Source organism: Mustela nigripes, chromosome 3 (genome assembly GCF_022355385.1).
Source record: "Mustela nigripes isolate SB6536 chromosome 3, MUSNIG.SB6536, whole genome shotgun sequence".
NCBI lineage: Eukaryota > Metazoa > Chordata > Mammalia > Carnivora > Mustelidae > Mustela > Mustela nigripes.
In genome coordinates this window covers 57,614,451-57,627,031 of record NC_081559.1, presented here as the reverse complement: position 1 = coordinate 57,627,031, position 12,581 = coordinate 57,614,451, and the positions used below count along the sequence as shown (strand labels likewise).

The 12,581-nt window shown below is 35.5% G+C and overlaps 1 protein-coding gene across 1 annotated transcript in view; it reads right to left on the bottom strand.

Annotated features, from left to right (window-relative positions):
• PSMD14 (proteasome 26S subunit, non-ATPase 14) overlaps window positions 1-12,581 on the bottom strand; it is a 100,769-nt gene that overhangs the window by 38,564 nt on the left and 49,624 nt on the right. The window contains exons 4-7 of the mRNA XM_059394072.1: window positions 5,619-5,690; window positions 5,282-5,401; window positions 1,597-1,667; window positions 448-598 (exon numbers count right to left, since the gene is read on the bottom strand). Of these exons, the coding sequence (XP_059250055.1) occupies window positions 448-598; window positions 1,597-1,667; window positions 5,282-5,401; window positions 5,619-5,690 (414 nt within the window). The remainder of the gene's footprint in view (window positions 1-447; window positions 599-1,596; window positions 1,668-5,281; window positions 5,402-5,618; window positions 5,691-12,581) is intronic.

Below are 12,581 nucleotides of genomic sequence, written 5' to 3'. Positions count from 1 at the left end.
AACATCCAATTCCAGAATATGTCCTGCACAAAGTCTGCAAAACAGAGTGTCCTTAACTAGATACATAAAATGTGCCAATCCCAAATTCACCATTCTAAAATAAAGGAAGGTAGAACAATGTTTATTAAAATACTAATAAAATGTGTACAGTAGGCTTTTAGTAAGGTTGAACATTCCTAAACCTATGAAATACAAATTTAAAAATAAACATTTATGATTAGACAATACCTGATTAAAGTAGAAACAAATCTCTAAGTAGTTATATTGCTAATAATATTAAGATGACACATTTTTCAACTTGTACAGGTTTTTTGTTTGTTTTTTAAAGTACCCAGACAGGGGTTTTTTGTGTGTAAGAATCCTGCTTTAAACAAAAGAAATTTTAATTTAATGTATTTGTAAACAGAATGTGGCAGCAGATGCTAATAAAGACAGAATCTACTCTACCTTTCCTTTTACACTCTGAATGGGATCCACAACCACTGCCACAGCTCTCTCCGACAAGGCTTCAAAGCTCTGCTGAGTGTTGATATCCACACCAGAAAGCCAACAACCAAAGCCAGGGTGACTGTGATACCAACCAACAACCATCTCAGGCCTGAAACAAAGAGGGCATTCGGCGGTTCAGAACAGAACAAGTAATACACATTTATGATAGGAAAAGAAACAACACACTAACAGGGTATAAATTAGGAAGAGATGAAAAACACACAGGTGTGAAAAAAGCACCATTAGAAACACTGAAATCATACACCATATTATCCAGAAAACATGGAAATGAGTAAGCATGACAAAGGAGTGCTATCATTAAGAGACGCACATTAGCAGTGGTAGATAAGGCTTTCAGTTTTTCACCTTGTTACCACACTTTCTCTGAGCCAGTTTTACCCTTTCAGCATTCAAGTAAATATCTACTCTTTAACTCCTTAGGTCTGGGAGTTGGATTTTCCATGCAGAGTACAATTTTAACAATGGACACCAGGATCCACTGTTGTGAAAGGATTAAATATCAATTAAACCAGCAGTAGAACTAGGAACTCAGTCAAAAACCAATTTGCACTGTTCTGCTCAGCTGCTGAGCCTTTTGCTAACATTAATTTTGAAGTTTCTTCCACAGTAGAAGAATTTGAGCAAGAGAATGACAACTATTGAGATTTAATCTGGGGGGGAAAACTTGAAGAATATTTGAATTCTACTTTAAAAATCTTTAAAATTTAAAATTTAAAAATCATAGGCTTAATATAATTAAATATTCAGAATCTTATTCAGTTCCAATACGCGGAACATACAAGCTCTTTCAATTGTACGTGACTAGACAGTAACTCCATATGCTAAACAGGGAAGCTACAGGCCAAGCTTAGTATATGATGGTTGAGAATTTTAACATGAGGCAGTTTTCTCATTGGCAAATTTCTTTGATTCTAGAAGAAAGAGATACTAGCTGGGTAGGTGACACATAGCACTGCAAGTAATACTTTTTACATTAACTACATGACTTTTTTTCCTAGGTATGATATTCATAAACACCAAGATTTTGAACTACATGTCTAAAAATACTTCCCATTATTCCTTTATATAATCAGTTAAAATACTTACCTTCCTGTCTGCTTCAACATATCTAACATTTTGGCTTGGAACACTGGATCAACTGCCTCCACACTGACACCCTGGTTTAGACAGAAAGAAACATAATTGGCTTTCAGAACTCTGAAAAAAGACCCACAAACATTTATTCACTCTACATGAACAAAGAGCTACCTCCAAATCCCCTACACATATTATTTTGGGATACCAAAGTAATTTTTTAGGTTTAGATATTGATAATTGATTCCCGTTTCCATCAATTATAAACCACACTTTAATGAAACTTCTAAAACCACCAAAGTTTAAAATTAGCTAACTGCTGTTAGCTAATGAGTTAAGACAGTTTTTGGGATCCTTTAAGAACTTACGGCCGGCCATGGCTACTCATATGTGCACATGCGTGTGAGCACACATACACATCTACTACTACCAGAAATACCAAATAACTGAACCAACTATTTTTGGTTAGATCTACCTTGGCAAGCATACTTTCAAATGCCTTCTCTGATACCTGACAAGCACTATGTCCCTTCCATCCTATCCAAAGTTTTGTTAACTATTCAGCTACTACAATAATCAACAACCTGAAGTCTTCTTTTTCCTCAGTAACAGAAATACTTCAAAGAAGGAAAATAATTTCTGAATTTCCCAGAGTAACTTTTGCTTGTTTTATTGGTGGGTGGGTTGGGAGGGGAGGAAGTTTAGTGCCTCAGTTAGAACTATTCTCAATTTTGGCTCAGGTCATGATCTCAGGTAGTAAGATTGAGCCTACATTGGCTCACACTGGGTGTGGAGCCTGCTTAAAATGCTCTCTCTCCCAGGCATCTGGGTGGCTCAGTTGGCTAAGCTTTTTACTTTGGCTCAGGTCATAATCCAAGAGTCCCAGAATGGGCTCCTGGATCAGCGAAGAGTCTGCTTCTCTCTCTCCCTCTTTCTCAAATAAATAAATTAAAATCTTAAAAAAAAATTTTTTTTTTCTCTCTCTCCACTCCCACCTCCCCATTCCCCATTAGAGACAATATATAACCAACTCTTTTAAAAATATTGCATTACCTTGCTAGTTCAACCAAAAAACCCTAGAACATGGAAGAATTAAAGGCATTAATGTCATCTCTCCAATGATAAATCACTGCCATATTAGCTCTACAAGGCTTTCTTCTAATATCAGGGATTTAATTCTAATCTAGCCCAATAAACCAGTTAACATAAGCACTTCTTTCCCACCAAAACAAACAATAACTGAATTCCAACTGAGAAAGCATCCTCAAGAACAGGGGTATACAATCTGTTGCCTATAGGTTTTTTACATTTTTAAAGGGTGTTTAAAAAAAAAAAAATCCCACAAGAATGAGACAGAAACACACATCTTTATAGAAAGCTGATTCAGGCCAGAAGAAACTCTTCTACTCTACTACACAGAATGAACACAAAGATCAAAATCTTCTACTTCATACTGTCAAACAAGTATTTACAAGGATATAATGTTAACAAAGTTTAAGAACTCCTTATTGTAATTGATAAGGACCAAAGGTAACAGAAATACTAGTTAACTTTATTATGTTTTTCATATTCTGATATGAAAGATAAAAGATAAAAATAGGTAAAAATAGCCTAAGATAGGGGCGCCTGGGTGGCTCAGTGGGTTAAGCCACTACCTTCGGCTCAGGTCATGATCTCAGGGTCCTGGGATCGAGTCCCGCATCGGGCTCTCTGCTCAGCAGGGAGCCTGCTTCCTTCTCTCTCTCTCTCTGCCTGCCTCTCAGTGTACTTGTAATTTCTCTCTGTCAAATAAATAAATAAAATCTTTAAAAAAAAAATAGCCTAAGATATAAAAATAGCCTTACTTTAGATAAATCTAAATCTTTAGTTAACACACAGAATACTTCCCTATAACCAAATGTACAAAATAAATACAATGGATAGCCAGGTGAACAAAATCAGCAGATCTAAATTAGTTTACCTCAACAAACTAGTCCATTTGGAGAAAAATTTGCATATTTGTCTATATTTTGCATTATTTAGAAATACACTGTAATCTGTAGTAACTACTCTATTTAAAATGCTGGGTCCTCTCTTTCTCTCTATGAAATAAGTAATAATAAATAAATAAACCTTTAAAAAATGGGGCACTTGGGTAGCTCAGTGAGTTAAGCATCCGACTCATGATTTAGGCTCAAGTCATATTCCCATGGGTCCTGGGATCAAGCCCCACACTGGGCTCCACACTCAATGGGAAGTCTGCTTGAAATTCCCTCTCCCCCCTTCCTTCTACCCTTCCCCTAACTCACATGCATTCGTGCTCTCGCTCTCTCTCTCAAATAAACAACAATAAATAAAAACTTAAAATGCCTGGGCACCTAGGTGGCTGAGTCGGTTAAGTGGCTGACTCTTGATCTCAGCTCAGGTCACTGTCTCAGGGTCATGAGATCGAGCCCCACATAAGGCTCTGCCAAGCATGGAGTCTGCTTAGGATTTTTTCCCTCCCCCTCTACATTGCACCTCTCAGCATGTACTCTCTCTGTATATAAATAAATAATAAAAACATAGGGTTGCCTGTGTGGCTCAGTCATTAAGCATCTGTCTTCAGCTCAGGTCATGATCCCAGGGTCCTGGGATCAAACCCCATGTCTGGCTCCCCTGCTAGGCAGGAAGCCTGCTTCTCCCTCTTCCACTCCCCTTGCTTATGTCTCCTCTCTCGCTGTGTCTCTCTGTCAAATAAATACATAAATAAAATCTTTAAAAATATACATATACATATATATATATATAACTTGTTTTACTCTATTATCTATTTTATTGAGGTATACCGTTAAGAGCCTCAAACAAAGCAAACAAGCAAATAGCTTTACGACAATTTCCTTAATCCAGTTATTTTCTAAAGCTCAGTAAGAGAAATGTTGCATGTTACAGAAAAAACAACCATCAGAACAGTACACATTTTTCTAGGTAAAAAGATGAGAAGGATATGTGTGTAGCTTTTTGTAAGAAAAGCAGACGGGTTTTTTGGCCATTTTCTTTAGCTCTAAATGCACACTTTTTTACACAAGTCCAATGCACTGAACAAAACAGCAAAACAAAACAAAAACCCTCCAGAAAGAATAATGCATTCTACACAGGTAAAGTTGATGACTTCCAAAATTTGTATGTAGTATACTTCCTCTCTGAAGAAATTACCAGCCTGGGCTAAAGAACTAAAATTTACCACAAGTTTTTGGTTTCTTTAAACTTAACATTTGAATATGAAAAGCTTAAAGTCATTTATCACCAACAAAAATTGGGGGATCATATTTCAAATCAAAAGGAATAAAACATGAGGACTAGATAACATATGTGAATTAAAAGTCTAATTAAGAGGGTCTTTAAAATCTTCTGAATGGAGTGTTCAAATTAATACCCTACTAGTTTAGGGTAACGAACTTTTAAGTCTGGCATTCTATACTAGTTAAAGCTGAAAGTTATGAGTTAAGGGATTTAATGGTAGCATCACTCAGTTTGTGGATCTAAAGGGAACTCATGATGCATTTAAAAGATGAATGATTTAATTCCATACAGGGTATAAATTTCTATCATTAATCTTATGATGGATTCTTCCTATCAGGAAAAGAAAATATAATGTGATCAAAATTATTTTGCATAGGAAAAGGAAAGAGAAATGAAACACATTTACTTACAGCAGGCAACCATAAAAAGTACTCACTGTTCCTGACTGTGGCATAGCAAACACATCAATCACTCTGACGGTGTAATCATCAACAAATTCTCCAAGCATCAGACCCATAACTTCCATGGGAACTCCAGCCCGACCATGCTTTAACATCTGTAAAGAGCAAGATAGGTTAAGCTTTAAGATCCTTGGTACTTTTTTTTTTTTTTTTTTAATAACCTAAGTTTGTTTCAGTGGAAATAAAACACTCCTATTTTACAAATGCACCTAGAGCAATGACTTAAATTTGAGGGTTAACATAATAAATATTCCCAAGTAAAAGTGAAAGCAACAGAGTTCTGTAAAGCAAGTATCTCTATTCAATACTTACTTTTAACAGTGCGAGGGAAGAAATATAGACTTGTTCTGCCGTGTCCACTGCAGGAGCATCTGTAGGTGGCCCCTAGAAAAAAGCATATCAATTATTATAAACACACAATTTATGAATTTAAAATTCAAGTTATATGTTATATAAACTTGACTGTTTTAATTTAAGAGTTTTGGGAAAACCCATCAAGTATCCTTTTATTCTTAAATATCCTTTTATTCAGGTACAACACAAATAAAACAACTTTATAAGCATCAAACCTGTGGAAAACAAATCAAACTTAGTGCTCAGGCAAGTGTCCAATGGACATAAAGCTTAATCTTTCAGCAATGCTAATCTACCTCTGCTACAAAATAACTACAAAGCACCAATTAGACACGTTTCTTCTTCTCAATCTGAGACTGATTTTCAGCTACAGACAGCACACACTTTAGGGCTATGGGATCTAGGCAGATGCGTAGATATAGTTGGGGGAAGGGAGCAAACAATTTTTAATCCCTAGGTGAAAGAGCTGTGAACAACATACTATGCACTTTGCCTATAAATTTGCTTCCCCCGCCCTCCCCGCCAGCAATACAACAAATTTAACACAGGTGCACCAGGGGTGAACAAACTGGCTGCTGACTGGTGTAGCCAACATGAAAATACTTTTAAATTCTGACTACCGCCTTTAAAACAAATGTTACTATCTATCTTAGAAAGGTTAAGGGAGACATTATATTTTCCCTCATCAAAAGCACAAGCCTCTTTTGACTGTAACGTTCAGAGGCACAAGGTATTTTACATAGGGACCTTACCCTCAAGATGACTACAGTCTTATACATGTAATTCCGTACACAGAAAGCTTTCTTGTTTTTCCATACTTGACAGTTGGGAAATTAAAATAAGATGTGTCCTATAATTGCCAGGTTCTGTTTTGCTCAAAGTTCCCTTTTCTTGACAATAACTCTATTACAAATTACAAAGCAAATGTTAGTTATCCAAAGTATAAATCAACATTCTATCTTGTTTTTAAAGGTTTACTTACTAAAATTAATCAATCACTTTATTTACTACATTTCAGATGTGTAAGTAAGTCTATATGTATTTTGTGCTTCTTCCTATTTATATGCTAAATTCTGTGATTTTTAAAATTTTTTAAATTTTTTGTTTAAAAATTCATAATATTTGCTGGAAGCATTAAATATAAAAAGTTCCACAATAAGTTCTCTCTAAACACAAGAATACAAAATTATTTCTTTTTTTTTCTTACAGAAATTGTTTCCTTATGTACAAAGGGTTAAGAAAAATCAAATGTCTAATTTTCTTTTTAATAATAAATGTCAGATAATAAATTTAAAAACCAAAAGTAATTCTTCATTTATTATTGCCTAATGCAGCTTTATTGCTTATCTTTAAATAGAGATGAATCTCAAAGTTTTATTTATTTGAGTGAGAGAGAGAGAGTGGAGGGAGCTCATGCACGAGCAAGCTGGGGTGGGAGGATAGAAGAGGGAAAGAATCCTCAAGCAGACTCCCCACTGAGCACAGAGTCCCACAGGGGGTTTGATCACAGGACCCTGAGATCATGACCTGGGCCAAAGTCAATTGTCAGCATCAGCATCGCTGCTCAACCAACTGAGCCACCCAGGGAACCCTAAAACATGATAATTTTGTTGGTATGATAATTTTATCCATCTAACTAAGAAAGTAAAGTTTAAGAAAAAGGTGAGGACAGTAGTAAGTTAGCTGTGATAAGAGGTTTTGGGGAAGTACTACTTTAAATCAGGATAATGAACACTGTATTTATTCATAGAGGTTATTTCCTGAATCCAGAGCAACTTAAAAATTTCATATGGAGAAAGAATTTAAACTGGCATCTAGACTAGTTATTAATAAAGTCTTTCTTTCTTTCATTTTTTTTTCTTTCATTTTTTTTTAAAGATTTTATTTGTTTATTTGACAGACAGATCACAAGTAGGCAGAGAGGCAGGCAGAGAGAAAGAGAGGGAAGCAGGCTCCCCGCTGAGCAGAGAGCCCAATACAGGACTCGATCCCAGGACCCTGGGATCATGACCTGAGCGGAAGGCAGCGGCTCAACCCACTGAGCCACCCAGGCGCCCTCTTTCTTTCATTTTTAATACTGCCCCTTCTTAACTTGCCAGAAAATACTAAAAAAAGCAACAGGGAACTAAAACATCAAACCATCAGCAAAAATGTATTACTGACAAAGTCCAGAAAATACCCCTGCCACCAATTAAAGAAGAACAAGTCTGTTTTGTTCAACATATAACCAGTACCTAGCAAAGTGCTTGGCACACAGCAAGAACTTAGTAAGTATTGCCCCCCCAAAAAAATAAATAATAAAAAAGAAATGAATAAATTGAAGTACTACTAGCCAATGGAACAGAAATGAAAAATACCCATCAGTTACTCTATGAGAGAACAAGCCATATGTAAGTGGATATAAAAGATCATTACCTCCTCTTTCACTGTTTTCTTCTGGTTTAGAACCATACTAAGAGAAAACCATGCAGCTATTCTCTACTGGATGGGTGCTGTTTTTTGAGAAAACAGCCAGTGATATTTCCTGTTGCTCCTCTCACTCCATTACTATTTTGTTTCTTTATCTAGTCAGAGACTAAATTTCTCAGAAAAAAACTTGGCAAGATGTAGAGAAGAGTTTGTAGCGGTGAAGAGCACTTTCTTTCTTTCTTTTTAAGTAATCTCTACACCCAATATGGGGTTCAAACTCACAACCCTAAGATCAAGAGACCAAGAATCACATGCTCGTCTGACAGAGCCAGCCAGGTGCCCCTGAACTGCATTCTTTAAAGAAATAAAAACAAAAAGAGTAACCTGTGTAAAATACTGTCTACAGGACAGACGTTAAGGACCTCTGGTAGTTGTGCATATTTGAGACTATCAGTTTTCAAATGCTTACCTGTCCAGAATATCATATAACCAGGCAAAGAAGAAGAAAATTCCATTAAAGACCCTGGCAACTACAGTTAACCTAACCAAAGTTAGGAAAAATGTTTTGGGCTATGGACAATGTACCTACATTGTCCTTTGGCAAATGCTCCTGAGCAATAGCATCCTGATGATTCAAAGGGAAGAAAGAAATCTGAAAATAGGATTCATAAACAAAATTTCAGAAATATTTGGCATCAGTACAATATAAACTTTCCTAATGTTGAAATAGTTCAAGGACAGACCAAGATGAAAAGATGAAAAATAATTAAGAACTAAAATCACATTGGAGGAAACAAACATTATGACAGGTTTAAGTCACTGATACAGAACACAAAGATGATGTCTCAGAATGTAGAGTGAAGAGATAAAAATTACTAAAAATACAAAGATACTAGAGGACAAAGGAGCTATAAGCTAAGAAATAGTTGTTCCTATGGACAAAATAATAGAATCAATAAGTAAAGGTAAAGCTGAAGAAAATTTTCCCGATGAAAACAATTTTTTTTCAACTTTCAGATCACTAAACATCAGGCAATAATCAGTGAAGAAAGTATTACACCTTGAAAATTCTTGGGCATTTTTTTTAAGATTGGGGGGAGGGGAAGATGGAAAATTTAGTTTTATTTATTTATTTGACAGAGAGAGAGAGAGATCACAAGTGGGCAGAGCAGCAGGCAGAGAGAGGAAAGCAGGCTCCCCACCGAGCAGAGAGCTGGAAGCAGAGCACGATCCCAGAACCCTGAGATCATGACTCAGGCCCGTGCCAAAGGCAGAGGCTTAAATCACTGGGCCACCCAGGTACCCCAGAAGAGAGAGAATCTTTTTTTTTTTTTTTTTTTTAAAGAGAGAGAATCTTAAGCAGGCTCCATGCTTAGCTCGGAGTCTGACACCAGCCTAGATCTCACACCCCTGAGATCATGACTTGAGCCAAAATCAAGATTTGGATACTTTACCCAGGCACTCTGGGTAAATCTTGATTACAAGGATAAAGCTAAATTCCTAAAAATACGAAAGTAGAAAAACTAACCTGGTGAAAAAAATGCAACTCAGGTTGACTTGGGATTTCTTTGCAACATTAAATGGCAGAAAACAATGAAAGAAAGTTTCCAAGTTTTAAGAGAGAAACCCTGAGTCAGAAATATTATCCTCAATTTAAAAAATGTCTGAAGGCCTACAAACATGTTACTAAGTACACAAGGACTCGGAAAATATGATTCCATGTATCCTCCTTCAAAGAACTTCTTGAATAAATCAACCAGTTGTGCCCCCACAAATCAAAATTAAAACCTGAAAAATGGAAAAGCCATCTGCTAAGATTATTGAAAGCAGTTTAAAACAGATATACATCTAAATAATACAAATAAACAGGGTTCAAAACCACAGATATTGTCCAAATAACAGTACAGGGCAGGGGAAAGAAAAAAAGTAAACAAAATTCTCTATTTTATATACAGGAGGGGAAAAAAAAAAGAACTCTTAAGTGCTAATTTTGACTATTACAGAAATACGGTTTAAAGTCTTTTTTTTTTTTTAAGTTTTATTATTTATTCTATAGAGACATAGCAAGAGAGGGAACATAAGCAGGGTGAGTGGGGAGGAGAAGCAGGCTTCCCACTGAGCAGGGAATTCGATGAGGGCCTCCATCCCAGGATACTGGAATTATGACCTGAGCCAAAGGCAGATGCTTAATGGACTGAGCCACTCAGGCACCCCTTAAAAAGTCTTCTGAACAACCTAAAAATCATCACAATAAGCATTCAAATTGAATGTCGCCTTACAAAATCACTGGAGGAAAAAAAGCAAATACAACATTGATAATTAAAAAAACAAAAAACAAACACACACCAGTAGGGAACCAAGATGGGAAGAGAACAAAAACAGCAAATATAAGGTAAGATCAAATATACTGGTAATGGAAAAATATGAATGAATTAAAGTGCCTCGTTAAAAGCCTCTCATAATAGATTTAAATGGAAATTCATGTATAAACTGATTACAAATAAAAATTAAAACAAAATAAAAGGTAAAATTATCAGTCAATGACATACCTGTATTTTCTTTTTGTAAACACAGCCATAATGGCTACTATGTTTACCCACCTTGCCTTCATCCAGTGATACATTATAGTAACAGATTTCCCAGTATTAAATCACCTTTCTACACCTGGGATAAACTGTTGACATGATTTACTTTTTTTTCTTTTTAAATGGTTTTTGTTTCCCTTTTTACAAGTGAGACTGGCCTGGCATTTTCTCTCTTATGTTAAATTTGTCGACTTTAATCATTATGCTAGATTTAAAAATAATTGTGAAAGTTTATACTTTTCTGTGCTCTAGTAATAATACAGCTATCCTTTGAACAACACAGGGATTGGAGCACTTAACCACCCACACAGTCAAAAACCCACATATAACTTTTGACTCCCTCAAAACTTAATAGTACTACTACTAAAAGCCCACTGTTGGATAGAAGCCTTACTGATAACAAGTTAATTTAAATAATTAAAATATTCTGTATTTTGTATGGATTATATACTGTAGTTTTATAATAAAGAAAAGGTTATTAAGAAAATCATTAAGAGAAAATACATTTACAGTACCATACTGTATTTATTTTAAAAAATCTGTGTATAAATGGACCCAGGTAGTTCAAACCTGTGTTGTTCAATGATCAACTGTATATACTGAATTATCTGTCTTAAAAATTTGGGAGAGTTCAATATTAAATATGGCTCTAAAGCTGACCTTGGAACTGATCATTATAAGTTTTTCAGTGATATTAATAAATTCAGGTTATTTATGTCTTGATACTTATTATATTGTTCCAGAAAGTTTTCTTTCAGTAGATTACAAAGTTATCACCATAAAATTGAACATACTCTAGTTTTTAAATGTTTAATACAGAAAACATTTAAAACTAAATGTGTTTCTCCATATCACATTACATCACCATCCAGACAGATTAATAATTTACATTTATGAAAAAATCAAATTATAGCAAAACTTGGCTAAAAATATTGGTGAAACTTACTGATTCATTCTATGAGGCCAGTATTACCCTGATGCCAAGGCCAGACAAAGTGCAAAAAACTGCACACCAATATTTCTTACAAACACTGGTGCAAAAAATCTCTACAAACTACTAGAAAACAAAACTCAGCAGCATATGGAAAGAATTATTTTACACATGACCAAGGGGAATTTATTACAGAAATGCAAGGATGGTTCAACATATGAAAACTGATAACAATGTAATACACCCCATCAACAGAATGAAGGGAAAAAAACCCACATGATCATTTCAACTGATGAAGCAGCAGCATCTAACCAAATTCAACACCCTTTCATAATAAAAACACTGGAAAAACTAGGGGTAAAAGGAAACTACCTCAACATAATAAAAGCTATATCTAGGAGTCCATGGGTGGCTCAGTTGGTTGACTCTTGATTGCAGCTCAGGTCATGACCTCAGGGTCATGAGATCAAGCCCCCTGTCTGGCTCCATGCTCAGCAAGGAGTCTCCTTGAGATTCTCTCTCTCCCTCTATACTGCTCACACTCTCTTCCTACCCTTACTTACTTAAAATAAATAAGTCTTTAAAAAAATAAATAAAATAAACAAAAGCCATATGTGAAAGCCCACAGTGATCACAACATTCTATGTTTATTATAAACAAAAAGCATTTCCTCTAAAATGAGGAAGTAGGCAAGTATGTCTGCTTTCATCTCTTCTATTCAATTTAGTATTGGAAGTTCTAGCCAAAGCAATTAGGCAATAAAAAGGGGTAGAATGCACCCAAACTGGAAAGGAAGGAGTAAAATTGTCTCTGCAGGCAAAATGCTCTTACATGTAGAAAACTCTAAAGATTACACATAAACTACTGTAACTAATAAAGAAATTTAGCAAAAGAGCAGGCTATAAAGTCAACACAAAAATCAGTTGCATGTCTGTTGTGAGCAACTGAACAATCTGAAAAAGAAATTACAAAAGCAGGGCATCTGGCTGGCTCAGT